Consider the following 24129-nt stretch of genomic DNA (forward strand, 5'->3'; position numbering starts at 1 on the left):
AGGCTATCGCCGCTTTTTTTATATTCCCAACGGATACATAATTATTAACCAGTTAATATGCGCTATGATTAACATGCTTATAATATTCTAATAACTTTTGGTGATGTGAAAAAGATTTTTCCAAGATGAAAGTCCCGCTATATATTTTCACAGGATAAAAATTAGCCTATGCCTCAAGGTCTCAAACTAATTCATCAGATAATTAATAATATCAGAATAATACTTACGGACTACAAAAAATAATATAATAATCTGAAACGTATTTAGAAAACTGTATAAATATCTAGAGTCACATTCATCTCCATAATATTTAATGTTTCGCATAAAAAAAAAATTGATGCTATATGCTAACTTCTTTCATTATCTTTTCTTAACTGTCGGTATTACAATCTAACGACATTATTATTCTTTCATTTACGATGGCTAAATCCATAGGGCTACACATAGAGTATTCATTACTTAAAATAATAATTGTGTTAGTACTGGGAAACATAACATAACAATATATTATGTTCTATTTACATTTTTATTCAGTAAATTTTATTAACATTAGGTACAAATTATTGTTATATATTTTTTAATACCAATCCCCTGTTTTGATATATATATTTATTCACTTACAAAATAGACTACAATGACATGGTGACAATTTAAGTTTCGCTTATGATTTATACGTATACAAATTAATACTTAATAGTTAGTAGGCCCTTTCCTTCAAAGGGAGCATATCTGTCCTTACCAATAATTATGGTCGTCCTATTCGACGAATCATTTTGATAGTGATATACCTAGGTAAAAGTTAAAAAGAGTCAAGAATACCCTATTTACCTATACAGCGTTCTTTGAATTAGAACTGCCGTCATTACAATAAAACGGATTCGCCTCCGTAGACGTAATAGAGCCACCTAACTATATAAATTGAAATACTAAAATAAGACAGTAAAAGTCCACACGATAAACGTACTTAAGTACATAAACATAGTACGTAATTTAGAATCACATTCCCATTGTGGATGCAGTTTGAATAGCGCTAATTAATTACCTCTCTTTGTACCAGTGATTTTCAGCAGATATTTATAATAAATGAGCAAACGTGGTGACCTACTGCGCTGGATTAATGTTTTATTAGCCACTAGATTTAGTCCGCGGTTATGTTCGAGATCGAACGTGTACAAAATTTAAAATTATAACAAATTTAATATATACTTAATGATCATAATGGAATAATTACGAATCATAATTTGAATCGGCTACGCGGCCACACCTCACGTGATCCTGAATAAGAAGTAACTTTTAAGTAAGTATTATTTGGTCTTTAAAATTGTTCTAGCAATACGTCTTTCTTACTTTTTATTCCTGTTTTTAATACAATGTATGAAATATTTTATTTATAGTATTAAGACACAGACTTGAATACAAGTTATTAATAATAATGATACCATGTTACATGTTTTTTTTTTACAATTTATGTGCTACCTACCGTCTGTCTAACGTCAAACCTATGAACCTCCGCTGAATCCAATCCCAAAGTCGTGCTAGAGAAATCCATACTTAATTTTCCTTGACTTGGAACTCGAACCAAAACCTTTCCAGTCGACAACAGATATTGCGGTTTGGCCAATTCAATGAAATCATATGAAGCGATACAGATTTAAACCATATTAATTTTGGTTTAACGCTAATTTTCAATTAAAAACTTAGTACTGTGTACCCTATGTTAGACAAATGAGTAGTCTTGTAAAGCAAACTACCTAATCCGTAAGGCGATGTTGTTCCAGAACAGTTCGGGAATGAATAGATCTGTCCCGAAAGCGTGCAAGTAGCGTGAACCCGGTACTTGTATCTTATAATTACATATTTGAGTTAATTTTTACACTTGCCTGCGAATATAAATTAAATGTAAATTAATATTGTTTGTCGGGTAATCACGGAATTTTGGAATATACAAAATTAGATTTATACATTAACACTATAATTAATCATTATTTCGATTAGTAATACAGTTTTTTTAAATACAATAAAAGATTATATCTACATTAGTATAGTAACTGTGTCACAGATATTAACGGGCAGCTCAGTGGTTAAAAGGCGACGGTTTATATTCTATAATATACAAAGAAAACGTTCTGTAGATACTTCAATAAAATGTATATGTTTATATGTCCTAGTATCTACTTATGTACTTTTATGGATAATTCATTATCCTCATACTCATTTACTATGATACATTTTATGAATCATTGTTTTACATACAATTGCGTTCCTATAGTTACAATATTTTTTATGCTTTTGAACTAAATATTTTGCGGAAGGTCTTATGCAGTCATTGTTAATAGCTCAGTTAATAGTTTGAAGCAACTGACAGATTTACAGTCATGTTTATTGACAACATATTATTGATAATTTTTGCACGGTACCTCAAGCAATACTTCAGCGGGCATAAGTGTGCATTTTTTTCAGATTTAATTATTAAAACTGAATATGTCAAAAGCTGTGTATATTATATTCCAATCTCTATGAGTTATTTTCATTACTTTCACGGTATTAACTAATTCGAATTCCGCAATATTTTCTACGTGATTTGATGCTGTGTCTAATCTAACTAATCACATTTTATTTGAAAGTACCAAACATAAATGACACTTATGGTCTGTGTCACAACCTCTTAGCAAATGCTACTCGTCATATAAATCTACAAGCCGATCAAATACAAAAGACACTTTAATCTATGCTTCCAAACAAATGGTACTTAAATGAATACTATCTGCATTAGCTACCTAATACATAATTGTCAAATAAATAAAATTTACTTGAGACTTGTATAACAGACGCTTAAGGTTCCAATTCCAACACTATTTGAGTATTGTAACTGTTAATAGAAATACGAATGAACAGATTGTTACATTAATTTCCATAACAATATAGTCTAGCTTATGGTTCGATTGTTCTCGAACTCAGAAAGTAGTTTGTGCTCGAGCACTTCGCAGAGACATCACAACTATCTATGTATATACATTATTCACAGTCTGTAGCATAAATTAAAGCACTTACAGCATAATTTATTTGTATTCCGAGTTTTAATAATCCTATTCACATTGGAGCGTATTTATGAAAAAGAAAATATAAAACTGCGTTACGTTATTTTAAAGGTAAAATTAATATGATTACTCTATTAATCTGATGTTTATCATCATATACATAAAAAGAAACTTACGAAAAAAATTGCATGGAAATGACCTGCGCTCTTCATTCTCCGAGACTGTTGTCAACTCCTATAATTAAATTACCGGAGGCTGGAAGCCAAGCACCTACCAAAATATTAGAATGACATAACCTAACTTGAGACTTATAGATTAAATTATTCCCATATTTTTTTCTTTTTTATTAGCGTTAACCATTGTAGCGTTCGGGAGGCTCCGACACATATTGTACCGAATACCGCAGTGTCTCAAGACGAAAGTCTTTGAACGGTGTGTGTTGCCAGTGATAACACATGGAACTGAGACGTGGTCGCTTACTATGGGCCTTAGCAGAAGGCTGAAGGTCACCCAGAGGGCAATGGGGAGAGCTATGCTCGGTGTTTCCTTGCGGGATCGAATCAGAAATGAGGAGAATCAAAGTAACCGACATAGACCTTAAAGTTGCGAAACTCAAGTGGCAGTGGGCAGGATACATAGCTCGTAGAACTGATGACCGTTGGAGCGGAAAAGTTCTGGAGTGGCGACCACGAATAGGGAAACGCAGCATAGGCAGGCCCTAAACGAAATGGACCGAGGACCTGGTGAGGGTCGCCAGGGTCCGACAGATGAGGGCTGCCCAGAACCGGTCCCTACGGCGCTCAATAAGGGAGGCCTATGTCCAGCAGTCAACGATTCCCGGCTGTAATGATGATGATTGTAGAAAGGCGTTTTGTCTACGGCCCCATTATGAGTATAAGAATTTTATAATTTCTGATTCTAACAGAAACAATAGCATATATAAAAATCAATAATACTTTTGTATCTAAGAGGAAACATTGAAACATCAAAAGTATTGTCATTGAGAGTACCTCTTGACATGTTCAACAATAATAAAATCGATCATAATATTCTACCAAGAATCCTCTTTATTTGAATGAGATTACTTGTGTTACTGTGGTGGTTTCTGCGGCTTCACCGTTGTATTTGTAAAACAAGTAATAAGGTTATTAAATTCCGCCAAATTCCATCAAAATCAATACAGGGATTTTTACATTTACCTGCTTCTACGATCTTCATAAACTACCACATTTATAAGATTATTAAGACATATTAATTAAATACACACAAATTAATGACACAAAACAGTAAATAAACCAATTCCCAACACAATTATCGTGTGATTTTAAGTTCCAAATTCCGAAGTCGGTTCTACGTGGAATCGTTTGCGAACGCATAAGTAAAGGAGCCATTACTCGTCCGTCTTGTTTGTATTAAGTTGAATCTTTTATAAAGAGCAGGCGTGACTTGGGACCCGTACCGCGTCTCTAATGATGATTTACTCCCGCATGTTCCCACGGACGATGTAATTTTCTCGTACTAAAGCTATACTATTGTCCAAGCTAAAGTGAAAACAAATGAAGAAACGCCTCCTTTTAATCATTCATTCGTGTGAGCAACGTGCGGTGGCTTCATTGAGATTTATTTTGCCTTTTATCGGTCAGTTTCTTGCGACTAAGCGATTCTTATAAGCATTTGCTCGTTATTTACGTTCCGTTTGGTTTTAGTGGTGAATATGTATTATGAAGAATTTTTTCGCATATTTAAATTTTTAAAGATATGTAGTATCTTGATTATTACAAGGTAGAAGAATATTTAATTTATTATTCGTATACGTAATATAGGCACATCTAAATTTTCTATTCATAAGCCTTTCGATATAATATTATTTTTTACAGATATCTAGACCAGGTACCTAACAAAATAAGAAAACTTTTCTGATGTAACCTACGAAAAAATCTCCTGCTACAATAATAATAAATGATTAATACTCACAAAAGAAAACAAACAATACCTCCATCTGTGCTAATATGTATTACGATATCCAATCTCTATGAATGTTAATATCAAACGCAATGTTTACTAAAAACTCGGAAGGTAATAATTTTATTCCACTTGTGAAGACCGGTTGGTATTGTACTTCCAGCGCATGCTTGATACACGTGGAAAAACTTTTTTATGACTCGCTTTGACTTTTAATGGAGCAAATATAACTTAGTAGTTTTCATGTAGGACTGTTGAAAGTATTTTAATAATCACTTACAGTTATTTATTTTATATCATGTTATTTGCAGTGTAAGCGGCGAAAGCCTAGTTAAGAGTGGAATGGACTACCAAGACGAATGTACGTAGGTTCTAAACTCAAAGTGCACCTCTGACTGTCAGTTATAAGTGTATTATTTGTGAATAATCGCTTGCTTTAACGATGAGCGAAAACATCGTGAGGGAACATGCATATCTGAGATATTCTCCAAAAGAATTTAGAGAGTATGTGACGACTAAGTAACTACTACTAACCTGCACTAGGCCAACATGGTAGACTAAGCTTTAAACGCTTTCAGTATTAGAGGAGGCCTGTGCCTAGCAGTGGGTAGTATTATTTATGAATATACAAAGTACAAACATATTTAAACACGTCAATAAAATACGTTACACTTCTAGCAATATTTAAAAATGCGAGCTGAACCTACCGGACCTACTTCTGCCAAGTATACAATTGGAAAGACATATGAAAATTATAATTATAATTAGTATTAAGGATAATTGTTTTACATCACATAATGAAATCAGGGGTGCTTCTAGCGCCTCTGCCTACCCTTTCAGAGCAAAAGACGTGAACGTGTGTTTGGGTAAATGTAAAACAATTTATTAGCTCAATGGATTTTAGAGCAAGAGAAATATTGGTATTATCTGGTTTGCGTAGGCTAATTTTAATAACGTTAACTATGATGAGTGACGCATCCCATGCTGCTTTGGTTATTTAATTTGATATGAGCATTAGTGCGTTCCATTTGCATCGATAAAGGATTAATTTACTATAGCAATAACGAAATAGGTATTCCAACTTATTTCTGTTGAACTTATTTCTATGTCATCTGGTCTAATTTTAGTTTTTATCCGGTTCGACTTAGGCGACTCTAATGACCAATGTACATAAACATACCGACGCTTACATACAAACTGTCCTAAAAAATATTGTCAAGCGGAGGTCCAGATATAGAGCACCCCTTGGGATATCAGAATTATCCCTATGTATGTTCTGCGATTTATCATAGTTTCCGAGTTATGAATACTTTTCTAAATTTTTGAGAATTTTCGATTTGAACAATAACATTTTTGTTTTTTTTTTAAAGTAGAAGACTTCTTCGTTATTTTCTTGTTGCAATTAAATATCCATTAGTTGTACTTTATTACTAAAAACAATCAGCTTCCTAACTTTAATGCAAATTAGGAAAATGTTGGTGTAAACTGAAAAACTTATGTTTTATGAATTATGACTTAACTTTTCTACGTTAAATCAAAAATCTAAACAGGTGACTTCATGGTTCTAAGGTATGTGCAAAAAATCTCCAGACTCAACTTAAATGTTCAGTAAAAAACCGGCCAAATGCTAGATACTCGCTACTACTACTAGTCAGACTCGCGCACCGAGGGTTCCGTACGAACTTGTAAGTGTATAAGTAAAGAGAATCGACTCATAGTTATGGTAATTTTATTGCAAAATGAAACCCATTTACACACCGGATTCATAATATTATACAATTTGTATGTCATTTGACACTTACGTCACGGTACTCTATAACTTACATGTGAAATAAAAACAATTAATACAATAAAAATGACACACAAAAAAGTTTTAAAGAATTCTATCTCTATAGACGCTCGATATAATAAAGTCATATTAAAGGAATTTATACAGCCGTTTTACGATTAAATTTGGTGTAAAAGTAACGTGGTTCTTCTAGTTGTACTACGAATTCCGTTATACTGCTTCCGAATTGCTTTATAATATTAAAAATTATAAAGCAATAGATTATTATGGTTAATTTTAGAAATAGAATATATCACAGCTGCCTTTTGTCTAACACTATCGCCCCGCGCTGACTTGTTATACGAGAATTAAGACACAAGTGGAGGCAACAATCTAACAATATTTTGTTTAAATACTTATATAAGTATCGAAATGTTTTGTTGTTGTTATTTTAAAAACGTTATCTATATAGATTAACTATGAAACTTGCTATAACTAATTTCTAATGTAATCAACAGCGATTACTTATGAGTGGCTTGGACTAATTGCTAATAGGTATAATCAACAGTTTTGTATGGAAATTAACTCAGGCAGCTGGGTCTTATAGTGTTTTTTAATCGTATATTGATTAATTCTTATCGGCATTGGTATCAAGATTATTCTGCACGGTTACAGCGTCTTCGTGGAAACTTATAAAAAAATGAATGGTCGTAGTAAAAAATGACAGTGTTCCAAAATGGACGAAACGTCTCTGTAATAAGAATGAAAAAAAAAATTTGCGAATATCGTTCCAAAGCAATTGTAGCGATGTCGGCAGATAGTTGGGTTTTGTTTCTTTTATAAAATCGAATCGATACGACAGCAACTACGCAGATTGTGTAGTCAATATCGAAACAGTATTTCAACTTTATGACTTTCACATGAACTGAAAACCATGATTTTCTACTTCACCAATGTATCAATTAGTCCGATGCTGTGAGCAAAAGCTAGTTGCTAATAAATAGCAACCAAAACCCTTTGCATATAGTTTTCTCATGTTAATGATGCTTTTGTAAAACTTATTGGTGTACCTATTTGTCAAATATAAATAATAAAATAACAGCAATAAGATCGCAAATCATAAACGCTTACTGTAGTTTTGTTTTACTAGACGGTGGCTGGTCATCGGGCACGCCCCCTCAGCCGCTTTAATTAACACCGGCCCGAAACGAATATTAAATGTTCGCAAATAGACTTATTTGTCCGTATGTGCGTCCTATTCCCCGCAACTCAACATTAATTGAGATTTCCCGGCCTTTGTCTACATCGAATTAGGCAAAGTTTACGGAATCGAGCGGGGCTTGATCGCAGCGGTTCACTGAATAGCAAAATACAGTACCACTGCGCAAACAAACTATTCTTATTTGCTGGTTTAGATCGATTCAAATTGATTTTAGATGTGGTAGGTACTTGTTTATTTGTTATTAGCAGCATGGCTAAATTATTTAGAGTAAGAGAGAGTACTAAAGTCGGAAGGACTAAGTCTTAAGTTCTCCACGCCGGCCTAGCGCAGATTAGCAGACTTCACATACCCTAAAAATTCTTATAGAGAACTTCTCAGGTAGATGTCTGCATCGTGCTTTCGTTTACTGAGCAAGCGATATTTCGCTAAGAATACACATAATTAAAAAAATAGTCGGACATATATGCTGTTCACTTTTGTACCTACCGACATTTGTCGTTGCTATCGCGGTGTATTCGGTGTATTCCTTAGTTACTACATCAATTGACATTGGTAACATTATAATTATCAACATATGAAGTGTTATTCACTTAGCCATTATTTGCTGGTTATAGGATATTTTTTATATCCATCCGAATAGCGACCACCGTACACATGGTGTTAAAACCGGCCACAGTGGTGGTTGTAAATGTGTCGCCTTCCTGATTCAACAGGCCGGCATAATTGTGTCGACTGCCGAAGGATAATCATCGCCCGTTAGTCGACATTCTATTGAACTCAAATCCACTCACTATCCCTTGCAGTGGGATCATGCTATGTACTTATAAAAAAAGACAAAAATAGTTCCGTGCATTTATTACGATATTGTCCTTACTTAATATTATACTAAATATTTTTCTTCCTCACTGGTAATTTAAGACTGAAAAATATATGTTCATAGAGATTTTTTTAACGTGTCCATTTTCATCTTATTAATTGGTAATTATGTAACCAATTTGTTAAAAAAAACACGTTTGATGCAAAGTTTATAAACGCTTAGCAAGCACTCCACAATTTCCGAAATTCTCATCTAATTGGCATTATAATTGCAATGCCTCAAATAAGCATTACATGCTATGGATTAAGCAATAAATATACAGCATCCTAGCTAAATAACAGAATAAGACTTAATTAAGCAAGTTATTAAATTATATTACTTACCACACGAAAGCCGTAAAGAATAGAGTCAAGTCGAACATTTTCCAAATATATTCCCAAGGAAAACGAATAGACTAAAGAATAATATCAAGATACATATTCACGGTTATTCTACTTGACCACTAAAATAAAGCGAGAAACAAAATATAATCAAAAGTAATTGCACTTAAAAACTCTGGTAACATACTAGTGACATCTATTGAGGCGGAGAGAAACTACTCGTAAGGTCCAAGAACGAAACACTTTAATTATAATAATTTGGAACGTGGCAGTGTGAGCAATTACTAGGAAAACATTTAATTATTAACTTTAAATAATTGAGTGTTCGGATATAGTGCATTAAAAGTTGTTGAATGTTGTATTACACGCCTAGGTAGTATTTTGTCTTATTTATTATTTAAATTCACAATTCCAGGTACGTCGGCTCAATAATAACGGGGAAATTAATTTTTATGAATCACATATATCTTTGTATTTTTTCTATGTGATTTTTTTTAATACTTTACATCTAAAAACATCAACTAGCACTCTACCTTATATAACAGCTCATAATGAATTTACCTATTATTAACATTTTTGAAGTATCGTCCGTCAAAACGCAACTAAGTGCTTAATAGCCTTATTAATTTTGAATTAACATTTTTCTGCCCTGAGTCATGTCCCTGGCCCCTTCTAGTTATAAAAATATGCAACAGCGCTACCCTAATGCAAAGCTCCCGGCGCGTTGATTTTAAAAGGAGATATTTCCGGAAAAGAGCGCATGCATTATTAAGGGTTCCGCAAGACCTAAAAGGCAATTCCCAAAGTGATTATAGATCTGTGTTTTATACTAATTCGTTTTTGTTATATCGGTTGCAATTCAGTTATTCTTCCTTTATTCAGTAGTTGTCAAGTGATATCGTATTAGTTTCGTAAAAAAATATATTTAGACTTGAAAGTGAATAACAAAATCAAAGGTGTGTAAAATTATCAGACATGTCATTAAGCAACTCTCCACTTTACTAACAAAACCAAAACTAGATTAACTTCCAAAAAAGTTATAGCTAAACATTATGCGGAACCCAAACTATTTTAATTTATGCGAAAAAATATTTAACTGAATAACAATATTATTATGGCAGTATTTTTGACATTGGCAGCGTCGCGGCGTAGAGCGCATGCGTGCGACAGACGCGACCGGATTTAAATTTAGAACCGAACACAATTTCGCTGTCCTATTTCAACCATACTAACCGTGGTTTAATGAAATTTCAAGTTCACGTAATCTTTATTTGTGAATACAATATAGTGAATATCATGCTGTGAAATGAGGATGAGGATAGTTTGAAGTTAGTGTAACCGATTGTGAAACTTGACAATACCACCCGAAGATGTTTCCAGCGCTCCTCGTTTTATTACTATTGTGCAGACAAGGTATGTACATTTTAGTTTCTTTTTATTATACGATTACAATGTCTCGAATGCTTTGTTTTTCATATCTTTTTTAATTCACGCGTGAACTTCGACACTTTAATATCGAAGATAGTTATGGAGAAATTTCATAATAACATTGTAATTGGGTTCAAAAAGTGTTATCGATATTGTAAACCAGTCTTTTACGGGAAAGGATGTACGAGCTGTTAATTACGCTTGCATATTTATGAAGCATTACAAATCCCAAGATTATTCCTATTTATATGATAAATATTGAATATATTAGTATCAGAATAGCTCGAACACATTGTAAATACGATAATCTCGAAATTATTGAAATAAGAATGATTTAATAGTGTGTGATTATGACACAAGTAGAAAACTATTCAAATATTTGACCTTATTTGCTTTGTCTTTAGATATTTAATTGCTCGCGACTTCACCCACGTAAAAAGCCCGCTACAACCATCCCTCAACCACAGTAGAGATCCATAGTAATCTGTATGATGCCAGCGCCATTTCAAGAATCTGATTAAAATCCCATAATTCCCACAAACTGTCGCATTTATAATATTACACACAGGCACAACTTCAAATTGAAACAGATAGCTTTATTGACCGAAAGTAGTATGTATATATTTTTTTTCAAATGAAAGACAAGTAAAAAAGCCGGTTGTCGGTAAATGATCACGACTACACGTAAATAGTCGCAACACGTGGAAATTACACACCACTGCATAACTATGATCTGCTCTCAGTCTATACATATTAAGAAACCTCTGTTATTAAACAGAAAATACATCGCGTCAAGTGCCACCAAGTTACCAACATTTCGCCATGTTCCGTCCCATGATGTGACAGGGGGCGGCTCTATCGCCAGATTTAATTCCAACTCAGCTCTGGGCTGACGAGCTAAAAAACTCAATGTAACAAAATTACATGTCTGTTATTCAGATTCAGTTACAAGTGTCCGCCTCGTGGAACTGCGGGTACCGACGCATGAGCGGGAGGGGGGCTCCGCTCTCCTCGGCTGCCAATATGACATGGAAGATGACGTGCTCTACTCGGTAAAGTGGTATAAGGACTCTAACGAGTTCTTCAGATACGCGCCGAAGAACTATCCGCCCATAAAACATTTTGACAGGCGGGGAGTTTATGTTGATGTAAGTTTATGCTTTACTTACAGATATCTTTAGTTTGACGAATTCCGACATTGCGCAAGGTTTGTTGCACTACTTATAATGACGCCCATTGTCTAAGGTGCCTGCGCCCGCTCCATGTGCGATAGAGAGGGTCACAGAGGGTTTTCGTTGGTATGGCAATATAGGGTGTATATAATGCTGGGGACTCGATTCGGCGTGATGACATTAATAATTTCTTTTAACCTCGCAAAAAGTGACAGTGACTTTTAAAGTCGTAAAAAAACCTCTTTTAACTTCGTCTGCATGGCGTGATAGTTAGGAATATACAAAAAATAGTAAAGAATATCATATATTCACCAATTGCGAGTGCCATTAGAGTTTTATGGAATTCCTAGTAAAAAATAAAGTAAGAGTAGTTATAAACGCAGTTCATTGTGCTTCGGTTGGAAGTATTATATTCCATCGATCTTAATAAAAAGCAGAGACACTTACAGCTCGACATTAGCTCGGCCACAAGCGGTGGGACGGGCGGTGCGGCGCGGTTCCGCACCGTTTGCCGCTTTGCCAAGCCACGGCTAGGCGCAGCGAGTGTGACACCGAATCACTGGACGCAAGATTTTATCCATTATTGTTTAAAGGCGAGATTTTTCACTTTGTTATTATTGTATTTAAAGTAATATTTCTTAGTACAAATTAAAATGGGGGTTTATTATTCAAATTTCAAACTAAAACAAGCTCCAGTTTGATGAATATCGACGGCTGTAATATACTGAATTATAGATATATTAGGGAATATAGAAGAGTATGTATAAATACTTTTGTTATTGTAAATGCATTATAGTACATTGAACAAAATTCACTCTAATTATAATGCCGTCAAATGATTAATAGTATCACCACAGAATCAATGTTTGTCGTTAGGCGGATTACAGTAGACAAATCCGCCTGATGTCGCCCGCTACAGCTATTTACCGCCGCTGCCGGCCCCGCCGCTCGTAACACCTCTTATACGTTACCATACAATAGTTTTTTTCCACTACTCTCGCCGCCACTGGTGGCCGAGCGCTTAGCCTTAATCGATATGGTAATCTAAACCTGTTTAAATTCCAGTGACATTTTTAATTTCAGATACAGATTTCCTCATATTAGCAAATACGCTTAATGATTTTTTTGCCTTATATAATATAAATTGTACATATTTTTTACTTACTGCATTTAACGCTAGAATGCATCGCTCCAGGCTGTTCTCATTTGGAATGTGACATACGCGATACAATCAGATATTATCGATATGACCTCACCATCGATGCAGACCTGTACCGCTGTATCAATAGATTAAATGCGACTGTGACTGGCGACATCGAGTAATAGAATAATAATACATACTGTTCAATTTATAATGCCGTCTCTGCATACGCTCCCCAGATCAACTGCAGTCAAGACGATAAAGACGTCTTCAGGTCGGCCCTGGAACTTGTATTCGACCAAATACCCACAAATGCAATCACTGTAGTGGGAGGTGACCTTAATGGTCATATAGGAGAGAGAGGTGCCGCATTTAATAGGATTCACGGGGGATATGGCTTTGGTACTTTGAATATTCCAGTGAAAACAATTTTGACGACTGCAGCTGCTTTTGATTTGGCCGTTGTAAATTCATTCTTCACAAAAAAGACTGAACATCTAGTCACGTAAAAGAGCGGCAACGCAGCCTCCCAGATTAATTATATTCCGCTAAACCGAGCACATATCAGACGCATCAATAATTGCAAGGCTATGCCAGGAAAGTGTGCCATTACCCAACACCGCATCGTCATTATGGATATAATTTACCAAAAAAAGCTGATAGAAAGACCTGTCAGACCTCCTGAACTCGTCAAGTGGTGGAACTTAAAAGGTGAAAAAGCTAAAAAGTTTTGTCAACAGCTTGAATATCCTGAGTTGGATATATATACAAACTGGGAGCATTTACAAAAAATCATATGCACGCTTCCAAATAATATCTTAGGTCGCACGAAAGATAACAATAAAATCAATAAATAAACTAGGTGGTGGAACGAAGGCGTGCAAGACGCGGTGCATTTAAAAACTGGCAGTCCAGTATAAGAGAATTAAGAAGGAAACTAAGAAAATTATTGCTATCGGAAAGGCGCACTCTCAATGGGAACTGTACAAATCGCTGGAAACTAAGGAAGACCAAAAGCAAATTTACAAGCTCGCCAAACAACGCTCTCAAAGTTCTAAGGATCCGACTCGAGGCAGAACCATCAAGGATGCTTCTGGAGAGCTTGAGTACAGGGACAGAGACATAATTATAACCTGGCAGTCGTTTAACGATAAGCTTCTCAACACTGAAGCTACTAACATTCAATTGCTATTACTGTCACCGAATTCCGGACTCATTACGCCTATACACCCCAACGAGATCAACAAAGCACTTCGGAAGATATCCAATAAGAAAGCTGTGGGACCAGATGGTATTCCCATCGACGTGTGGAAATATCTCGGCGATAAGGGTATAGACATACATACCAAATTATTCAACGGCATGATGATGTCCTCAAAGATGCCTCTAGCATGGCGTTTGAGCACAACAGTGCAAATATACAAAGGCAAGGGTGACAAATTTGAATGCATTGGTATAAAGCTTATGTGTCATACGATGAAACTATATGAACGAGTCATCGACAGCCGACTAAGATCAGAGAACTCGCTCACAAGAAACCACTAGAGTTTTGTACCAGGTGTTTCCACAATCACCCAATATGATCAGTACAAATACCTAGGAAACATGATGCATAGGAAAAATTCAGGAAACCTAGAACACAACATTCAATACCGCATAGCAGCAGCATGGCTCAAGTGGCGAGAAGTTACAGGGGTCATTTGCGACAAAAAGATGCCGGTTAAGCTTAAAGGGCTCGTCTATAAGACCATCATTAAGCCTGTCCTCATGTACGGCAGTGAGACCTGGGCTGTCACACAGGGGCATGTTCATACCATCTGCGTTGCTGATGTTGTTGAAGATGTTAAGATGGATGTGTGGCGTTACGAAGATGGATAAGATTCGTAAAGAGCATGTGCGCGGAAGTCTCGAAGTACGGAACATCGTGGATAAACTGCAAGAAAACAGACTGAGTTAGTACGGACGTGTCAGACGAAAACCACCTGATTAAGTTGGCAACCAGGTATTGGAACTGTCCATCCCAGGAAAAAGACCTAGAGGGAGACCAAAAACTACATGGGCAAATGTGTTGCAAGGCGACATGGTAACATGCAATATTTCCGATGACGACGTTATGAATAGAGCGAAGTGAAAGAAAAATGTGAAGAAGGCTGACCCCACCATCATGTGGGAAGGTTAGTCAGGAAGAGAGAGTAAAAGCAATAACAGCCCCATGCAAACCACACTAAAGAAAACTCGTAGGAGCTGCCACCATACAAATGTCATAGTATAGACAAAAGTCACAGTAACATTGACTGTCACTATTAGGTGTTAACAGGACATTTCATTGTACAATGTCTATGCTTGCGAAATTTTCTTAAAATAAGTATTGAATGCAATATAATATTATGAAAATTTCGTGTTCCCCAAGTTAGAAAACCTATATAACTTAAAATAAATAAATATTTGAAAATAAAAATAAACCTATAAATTAATTCATATCCTCAACTTATCCCAGTCTCTCCACTACAAATGCCATTGGGTCTTATGTCACTTTACTAAATATATCAAAGCATGAAGTGTTAAATTTATACATATTTTGTTACTTGTGGCAATAAATCACATTATACATTGTTTGTATATTACTATTGGTTCAACAGACATGTTTCAAAACTTAACGTACACGCACAAATGCATTTACCTATTTTGTTTTTATTGTTATTATAAGTGGCTGTTATTTAAAACTAACATTTACTCATAATGACACTTATCCTAGGACAGAATTTTATATTCGCGGTTGACATTAACATTAATCTCGTTCTGAGAACCGAATCTACAACGTAAGCTTCATAGGTGGTACGTCACCCGCTGGATAGGGCTGTGACGGGACTATCGTTCCAGGAATCCCGGTCATCTGCCACAGAGGTAACACTGGTGAACTTAACGCGCGACTCCGCGGGAATGTACAGCTGCGAGGTCTCGGGAGAGGCACCTAACTTCACCACTGTTACCAGTCAGAAATATATCACAATGCATTGTAAGTGGATATCATTATAATCCATATTATTAATTATAAAAAGCTCGCAATTACGAGACTAAAAAAAAAATTTTTTTTTAGTTTTCTGAAGGTCAAGAGTATCTTCAAAGAAATTTTCGAATGAAACACAGAATTTATGGATAAATCTTTAATCCTTCTAGTGCTCCCGGATAGAGGTCCACAAACAACTGGACTGCAAGAACGATACTTCATAGACGATGAAGTCCTTGCCAATTGCACGTCGTCTGCATCCCGGCCTGAGGCTCATCTAAAATGGCTTATAAACGGTCGACCCGCTCCGCGACACTTCCTTATAGGTCCCTGGTACAGAGTATCCGTACAACGAGCTGATGCCGTGGAAACGACTTTACAACTGAGGTTCAGGGTTGTTCCGTCAGATTTCAATGATGGAGCAATGCGGATTAAGGTGAGTTTTTCTTTTACGGGTACGGCGAAGTGCCTTACCTGATGGCAGAGTGATATTCATATAAGTATCGGTTTATGAGAGAACATTATCATTTGCCAGTCGATGAATCCTAATAGGACATTATTTTAAAAAAAAATTGTTATTAATGTTAACTTTTTTGTTTAAAAAAATATTAGAAATCTTATTGTATATACCTATTCATAGTATTTAATATTAAGATTTAATTTTTTTCTCTTATATTATTTTGTACGCAAAATTTTAATAGTCTTTTTTAAGTGAGAAATGTAAAATCTTTTTTAAATTAATTTGTTCATGTATACAACTGCAGATAACAAAGAAATAATTTCTTCTATGTTGAAATTTCAAGTTTTAATTATTCGAATTAAGAATAAGTTTATTTAATGTAATTGTATTATATAATCAATTCGAATGTTATTTTCCAGTGTCAGGCAACAATAGCGCCGCTCTATCAAAGAGAAACAAGCTCAGTGCATTACGTGGCGTTGCCTTTCATGGAAACTCCGTCTCCTGTTGCCGCGGATGATGTAGGTAAGACAGTAAACTAAAGGAGTACATATCAAACAACACGTTTACAATCATTCTACGTTAAAGGTTGCGCTGCAACCAAATATATTTTTGTTATTACTTTTTATGTATTACATTTCAAAAACAAACTACGATATTTTGTTAGTTCGTTTATTATTCCATTTTTTTAGAATTTTAATATTAAGTGGGCATCAGTGGTTCCATTACTTGACTACTTAGACTTGCAAAATATAATATAAAGTGATCCAATAATTCCTGATTTCACTATCAATGATTTCACTTATTTCCTTTAATTTTTCATAGCACTATTTTTGTCTACAGATAACGCGTTGCAGTTAAAAATTTCATTGTCAACGATTCTGATGCCAGTATTACTACTAATATTTATAATATAATATTTAAAAAGTTATACAAAATGGCCGCTAGTTTAGTTGGAAATCATCGGCTGTTTGGTATTTTTTTACGGTTCATGTTTCTGTTACGTCTAGACTAAAAATCAGTGTGGAAGGCTTTAGGCACGCATGAATAATGCTTTGCACCTACTCGGAATTTTATGGTACGGTTCACGTATCGTTTTAAGAATTATGATGTAAAATGAATTCCGTATTAAAAAGGATAATTCTAGGTTTAAAAATCTTTCAAAGACGTCTCAATTAATACTGTGGATCATCTCTGTTACATGTTTTTGTCATTTAACGTGATGTTTTTATAACAAAGTAAATGCAGTATTGTAAAATCTTTCATGTATACAATGTTGATAGTGATACTCTTACTAGTCTATTAACAATGCAGCGATATACTCTCTAGGAAGCCTGTATTTACGTATTGTATCAATAAAAAAGCCAAAGGCTTGTTTGTTTGGCTTTCTGGTGTATATTGGTGAAGTAGTATATAGCAAGGATTTTTAAAGTGAGAAATCAGTTGTCAATAGGTGCCATGATTTTTCACGATCTTGTTTGTTACATTATGCATTTAAATATGTTATGACTAAATTTCTAGGTAAATTCAATGCATTTATACCCGTACTTGTAAGTCTATTAAGTAATTTTGTGATGAACCAAATTAATATATCGTTTGTATTGACGACACCGGTCTACTATATTGCTCGGCTTTGCCTACCAGTCTTTTTATCCACTAAGGATTATGCACATGGTCAAAGTATTATTATTCGTAATGTGAACTATTTTATAGATAAATTAATATTTTTAAACTGGACTTATTTTACTAATTCCACATGGTCTATTGTCTACTTCTAGATATTATTTAACAGCTTATATTAGTATTAATAAAGTTTAGGTCTAAATAAAGCATCGATCAATTACGTAACAACAGAACGAATATTAGAAAGAAGCATGTGATTAATATTATTATTATAATGTATAGCTTTTGGTACTATGTTTGTGACATATTATTGTAAGAATGTGTGAGATATAGTTGTGATAATAAAAATAAAAATGTACGTATTTACAAAGTTTAATATGAATACAAAATTACACTATTTTATCCATAGTCATATATTGTGTCAGTTATCGGAACGATTCTCTATTTAATTTAGTATCCTGAACCTCTGGGGCCGCTGGGACCACCACTGGGATAGCCCTCGCCATTTCCGGTACCCCCTCGACCGTTGCCTTGGAAACCCCTTTGACTTTGTGAACCTCCTGGGTAACTTCTACCTCCTTGCGGCCCCCCTCTAGGGTACCCTTGACTGCCACCATTTCGTGAATTATTAGATTCCGGGTAACCTTTTCCTGACGCATTGCCACTTCCCTGGCTCCCTGCTCGGTCGCTGGAATATCCCATGTCCCCGTTGTCCGCTTGAGAAAAGGAAGATGCTTCTTGGTACCGGCTTGGAGTTCCTGACCGTCCTTGACCTGGTCCAGAAAAGCCGTGATCGCCGTCACCTCCTGGTCCACCTTGGAAGTACCCTTGACCACCACCTTGGCCACTACCAAAACCTGGAAGTATGTGTTATTGAATAGAGCTGTATAATGATACTGGTTAATGACGATCACTTTGATGAAATGATATTTATTATACATCATAGGCATATTATTTTATTAATTGTTCTAGCGACTACAAGTACTCACATCGTGCCTTATAAGATTTATTATTAGTTATACGAGTATGTATATTTAAACTTTGCTTAATAGTTCCTGAAGGTTTATCATAATAACGTGAGTGATATTTCGTTTATATACCTAAAGATATATTATTGATAATTATAAAATAAGATATTGATACCTGAACCGAAAGCCGATCCACCACCGTTTCCACCGCCTGAAATTAAATTAAGGTAATTATTACAAGTTTTTCAATTACAAGTAAATTTAGCTCGTAGATCGGAATTAGTTGAGTAGAGTAAGTAATAAGTCGGGTTCAAATATCGGGCCGGTCGTAAAACAATAAGCCAAAACTTTAGAGGAATAAATTCATGTTCTGGCCCTATGTAGATAAAGTAAAAGCAGGGAAATGATTTTGGGTAATAAAATGGGCCAGCATCCACTACTTCAAGGCACAATTCAGAGAAAATGAAAGGTAATCACATTTTCTTTCATTTAAAGATCGGCTATTTAATTAAAATACAGGAGATAACATTCTATTGTCATTAGATTTATACTTTTTTATACGGGCATGGACATATGACTTCCCTGCAACTGATGACAAGTGCATTGGCGTTGAGGTAGAAGATTGAATGACAAGAAATTAACCCTTGTCAATCTATATAATCATATAAGCCAATTAGAAGACTAACACACCCGGACCCTGCGACGCGATAGACTGACGTAGGTCATTGTGGCGGATCTTACTTTTACTGGGAACACTGCCTCAGTAGCGTAGTTGAGTTGCGATAAGACTGCCAGACTTTGTCGGTTTCACCCATGGGGTAATGATAGAGGTTTTGTACTTGATACGATTTTTGAGTCTGATTCTAAGATAAAAGGCATGTGTGTGAAGAGCTACACTACAAAACATTGTAGACCAAACCAAGTGAACGAACCCTCGTATCGTATCTGAGGCTTGTATCCATCCAAGCCGGCCTCGTACTCGACCACCTGCTTCCTGCCATCTGGCAGTACTACGTTATACTCCCCTGTGGCCAGGTCGCCATCGCGCTGTTCTGAATGACCAAATTTAGTACCTGTCTGCGAGTCGTCCACGTCATAACTAAACTCGTATTTAGCTGGCCCCTGAAACATTAATAATATCCATTAAATATTTTATATAATTTGAATGCTAGGAAAATCTAGTAACCTCTGTCAACAACCTAAAATATTATTTTTGTCTCGTACTTAAAACTTGGAAAACCACAACTTGCTGAATGGTCATAATAATGCTTACTAATATTAATTGTTATTGAATTAAGATATTTGTAATCTCATATTCTTACATCAGAATCTTCTCCTTCATAGCCTGATCCCCCTTGTCCACCGCCGTTGTCTCTTCCATTACCTCCATTGCCAAAACGAGGTGCTCCATAAGTTGCTGATGGGGATCCAAAGCTGCCGCCGTTAGACCCACTCTGTCCATTCCCTTGGGTATAAGCATTCAGGCCTTGATCCCCATTATCGCCAGATCCTCCTGAGTGAAACCCATTAGCTGGTGGGCCGTAGGAGGTCTCAGGTCTCTGTCCAAAACCCTGACCACGAGATCTGAGGCCGCCTATAAATAAAAATAAGTATTTGTGCAAGAACTATGCCCAATTGGAATTATCTCGGTATCATCATTGTATTGGGTATAACTGTCTTGCTGAGGTCCCAAGTCGGATCCCCCAGTTTAGTTACGCCTCTATCTACTCCTTTCGGGATGAAGGGCGTAGATGTGGATAATTCACATAAAAAATTCAGTACAATGAGATATTAAAGGCTGAGTAAAATTCCATTATCTGTTATAGCAAATAGTAAACAGCTCCAAATGCAATACGACATAAATACATAAAAAAAATTACATTCAATATTGAGTTGCAAAAAATAAAACTCAGGACAACATGAGTATTTTAGCATACATAATATAGCTACATCACTACTAAGTAATTTGTAGTCGAATAACTTTATTCATATACAAAGGATATATTCATACATTGTTGTAGGTTTTAAATTCCCTTTCGATTCCAACAAACATAAAAATTATTTAATAATGTTAATTTTAAAAATATAAAAGTCCTTCGATACCTTGGCTAGGGCTTCCATATTGCGAATCTGGTGCCCCAGATTGACCCCCAAAACCTCGCTGTCCAGATTTCTGATCAAAACCCTGTGAGGAAGGCGCTCCATATTGAGTATCTATATTCCCTGACCGACCTCCTGGAGGTAAGTAGCTGGTTTGAGGGTCTTGTTGCCGTCCGGATTGGTTTCCTCCGGGCCCACCATTACCGCCTCCATTCCTGCCCGGAGACCCGTATTGTGACGACGGTCTGCCATTGCTATTTCTTGAAGGAGGTAGGTAGCTGTTCACAGGCGGTTCACATGTAATAAGTGACCACGTCAATATGTTCAGGCAAAGTATAAACTGAAAATATAATATTAATTGGTGCTAAATATTGTCAAAGTTTAAAAGTACACACATGTGAAATATAATAACTTACAAAAATCATTGTCGCTGATGTTTCATCAAAAATAACGTAAACCTTAGTGCGGGAAGACGTGTTACTTGAAGGTAACACTTTTGAATACGTTGGATCTGGCTGGCCCGTGTTTATATACAAAGGATTGAGACGGTGAGCGTGATATCAATAGTAAGGGGACACCTATCGTGCCTCTGTGTACATCTGCCGAGTGCCGACACCGCCCCGCGTCCGTTTTACGAGCCAGTTTTTGTAAACTGTAATCACAGTCACATGACTTATTTACGATACTTTTTATGACGCTTTTTTATGAAATATTCAAAGTCTTTTGTTTTATTTATTTACTAGTTTTGCTCGCGGCTTCGCCCGCGTGAAGGAGTTTTTCAAAATAGAAAGAATCCTATTACCTTCCCAGAGTCTTCAACTATCTCCATACCAAAATTTATAAATATCCGTTCAGTATATATTGAGAAAATCGATCACATACAGACCGACAGAAAAGGGGACTTTGTTTTATTTTATATATGCTTCGCCCGCGTGGATTTCGGACTTCAAAAATGGAGCCGGTCGCGAACGTTCGAGAATGTTCGTTTTACGAAGCTACTCGCTAGGTGATTCGCTAGCCTCTAGGTGCCAAGCAAGCCGCCTGCCTGTGCTTTCGCGACCTTATATATATACAGAAATAATCTTTATAGCATGATTCAGTATTCACGTATGATGGCTTATTATTAGCGTATCTCATGTATAACTTTGGTGTTTCTATATCGATTTCTATGATTATTTTTTATGGAAAATTTAATAATGTTAACTTTTTTAATTAGGGATGACTGAGATTGTTATAAACGTAAGAGTAGACAAATATAATGAGAAAGCTTCGAACTGCTAAGCTATCGGGAGTTACACGTGTTATTGTGAGTCAACCATAAAAGATAGACATATGCTGTCGTGAGATATTTTTTACATAATTTTAAGGAGAACATTTCCGGCATACATGATTTCTGTGTAGCTTTAACCATTAAGGTTGCACACGCGACGGAAGCTTAAAAAATGGAGTAACTTCTCCCGTTTTCCCAAGATTTCCCTTCACTGCTCTGCTCCTATTAATTGTAGCGTGATGAAAAGTATACTATAACCAGCACAGGAGTATGACAAATAATTGTACCAAGTTTCGTTAAAATCCGTCGAGTAGTTTTTGTTTCTATAACGGTTATACAGACAGACAGACAAAAATTTTACCAATTGCATTTTTGGCATCAGTATCGATCCCTAATCACCCCCTGATAGTTATTTTGGAAATATATTTCATGTACAGAATTGACCTATCTACAGATTTATTATAAGTATAGATAGATATAGATGTGTAGTTAATTTTAAGTTATCAAATGCGTCAAATCACGTGACATCACTTTTTATCGAGAGTATTTACAATCGGTATGTAAGTAAAACGTTTTAATATTTTCATCGAAATATTCTGAATTTGGTCAACTTCTCTTCATTTTCAAAGTATTTGTTTTACATTTTTATATTTATTTTAAAAATATAAATTCATAAAAAATATTTAAAACCATGAATCACCCTTCGATGACTAGTGTCTCAAGCCACCGGTGGTTACCGTATCAAAATGAATAATCTCCTTAGAATGCGTGCTGTGTCCACTTCTCACATCTTATTATAAGTTTCAACGATTTATTGCATACAGGTCAACAATAAATGAGGTAAAACTAAAACGAGCACTTTTGACTCAAAGTTATTTTTTCAGTGCTTTTATAGTAAGAACTGGCGTTTAATTAAATGTAAACGTAGGAGTACGATAAAACAAAGCCTTTTTCTACCTGACCTGACGTCGCCGAAAACAAGGTTATCCTTATACCTACATACTTACTATCTCTGCGTCCTTCTGGAGGTACGCTTGTAATTGAAATCAATAAATATTTGAGTAGGTACCTGAAATACACTATCTTTTGTCGATAACGAAGTGTGTTTCCAATTTTCCTTTTTTAGCAGGAAGTAGATCGACTAGAAGATATGGCCACCCGTCGATAAGTCATCACTAAAGTTTATGAACATTCAAATTACCATTGTAAAAACGAGGACCTTCAAACAATCTTTTTGACTGGCTAACGTTATCAGCCAAACTACGAGTACACTTCATTTTGCGGTTAGATAGTACAAATTGATACAACCCGGGATCACGGCTTTAGACGAAATTGTCGCGAATATGTCTATATTAAAATAAACTATTATGACAAACTCTTGTAACTAAATAAAAGTTGGGAAGAAGTAATGTTTTACAATACAATATGTTAAGAAATAAATTTAAAAACCGTATGTATGTACTTTTATTACAAAAAAGCAAATTTACCTTAAACTTATTATTGGCGGTTGGTGCAATAACAGTTTTTAGGGTTCGAAAAACCAAAGTTAATTTAGTCCTTTTACCTAGCTTGTCTTTTAGTCAGAGCTATAATTGTTAGATGCTTTCATCAATATGAGGGGTCCATAATAATTCCATAGATAGATACAATTATCTATCTATGAAATTTGTATGGAACCCTCCATGCATCGATCTAACTTGCACTTCTCCGAAGTAACAGAAACTAAAACACTTAAACGCAGAATGCGATTAGATGTAACTACAAGTTAAATGC

The 24129-nt window shown here is 35.4% G+C and overlaps 2 protein-coding genes across 2 annotated transcripts; one reads left to right on the plus strand and one right to left on the minus strand.

Annotated features, from left to right (window-relative positions):
- Positions 1–10350: 10350 nt before the first annotated feature.
- On the plus strand, positions 10351–18380 carry LOC115447669 (cell adhesion molecule 3). Its single transcript, XM_030174849.2, has 6 exons — positions 10351–10600; positions 11555–11763; positions 15809–15944; positions 16106–16371; positions 16815–16920; positions 17239–18380. The coding sequence occupies exons 1-6, from the start codon at positions 10558–10560 to the stop codon at positions 17310–17312; spliced, it is 834 nt and encodes a 277-aa protein (XP_030030709.1). The 5' UTR covers positions 10351–10557; the 3' UTR covers positions 17313–18380.
- LOC115447668 (pro-resilin) lies at positions 18375–21829 on the minus strand. The gene is made up of 6 exons (XM_030174847.2): positions 21503–21829; positions 21090–21426; positions 20309–20580; positions 19919–20108; positions 19162–19197; positions 18375–18875 (listed from the first exon to the last, which is right to left on the minus strand). The coding sequence occupies exons 1-6, from the start codon at positions 21509–21511 to the stop codon at positions 18469–18471; spliced, it is 1251 nt and encodes a 416-aa protein (XP_030030707.1). The 5' UTR covers positions 21512–21829; the 3' UTR covers positions 18375–18468.
- Between the last annotated feature and the right edge of the window lie 2300 nt (positions 21830–24129).

The sequence above is a fragment of the Manduca sexta genome, chromosome 24 (genome assembly GCF_014839805.1).
Source record: "Manduca sexta isolate Smith_Timp_Sample1 chromosome 24, JHU_Msex_v1.0, whole genome shotgun sequence".
In the NCBI taxonomy this organism is placed as follows: domain Eukaryota; kingdom Metazoa; phylum Arthropoda; class Insecta; order Lepidoptera; family Sphingidae; genus Manduca; species Manduca sexta.

Coding starts and splice junctions, on each gene's coding strand:
- LOC115447668 (XM_030174847.2), bottom strand. Junction 20,581..21,089: donor ATATGGAAGCCCTAGCCAAG/GTATCGAAGGAC, acceptor TTTTATTTATAG/GCGGCCTCAGATCTCGTGGT. Junction 20,109..20,308: donor ATGAAGGAGAAGATTCTGAT/GTAAGAATATGA, acceptor TTAATGTTTCAG/GGGCCAGCTAAATACGAGTT.
- LOC115447669 (XM_030174849.2), top strand. CDS start 10,558: ATGTTTCCAGCGCTCCTCGTTTTATTACTATTGTGCAGACAAG. Junction 10,601..11,554: donor ATTACTATTGTGCAGACAAG/GTATGTACATTT, acceptor TCTGTTATTCAG/ATTCAGTTACAAGTGTCCGC. Junction 11,764..15,808: donor GGCGGGGAGTTTATGTTGAT/GTAAGTTTATGC, acceptor CTATCGTTCCAG/GAATCCCGGTCATCTGCCAC.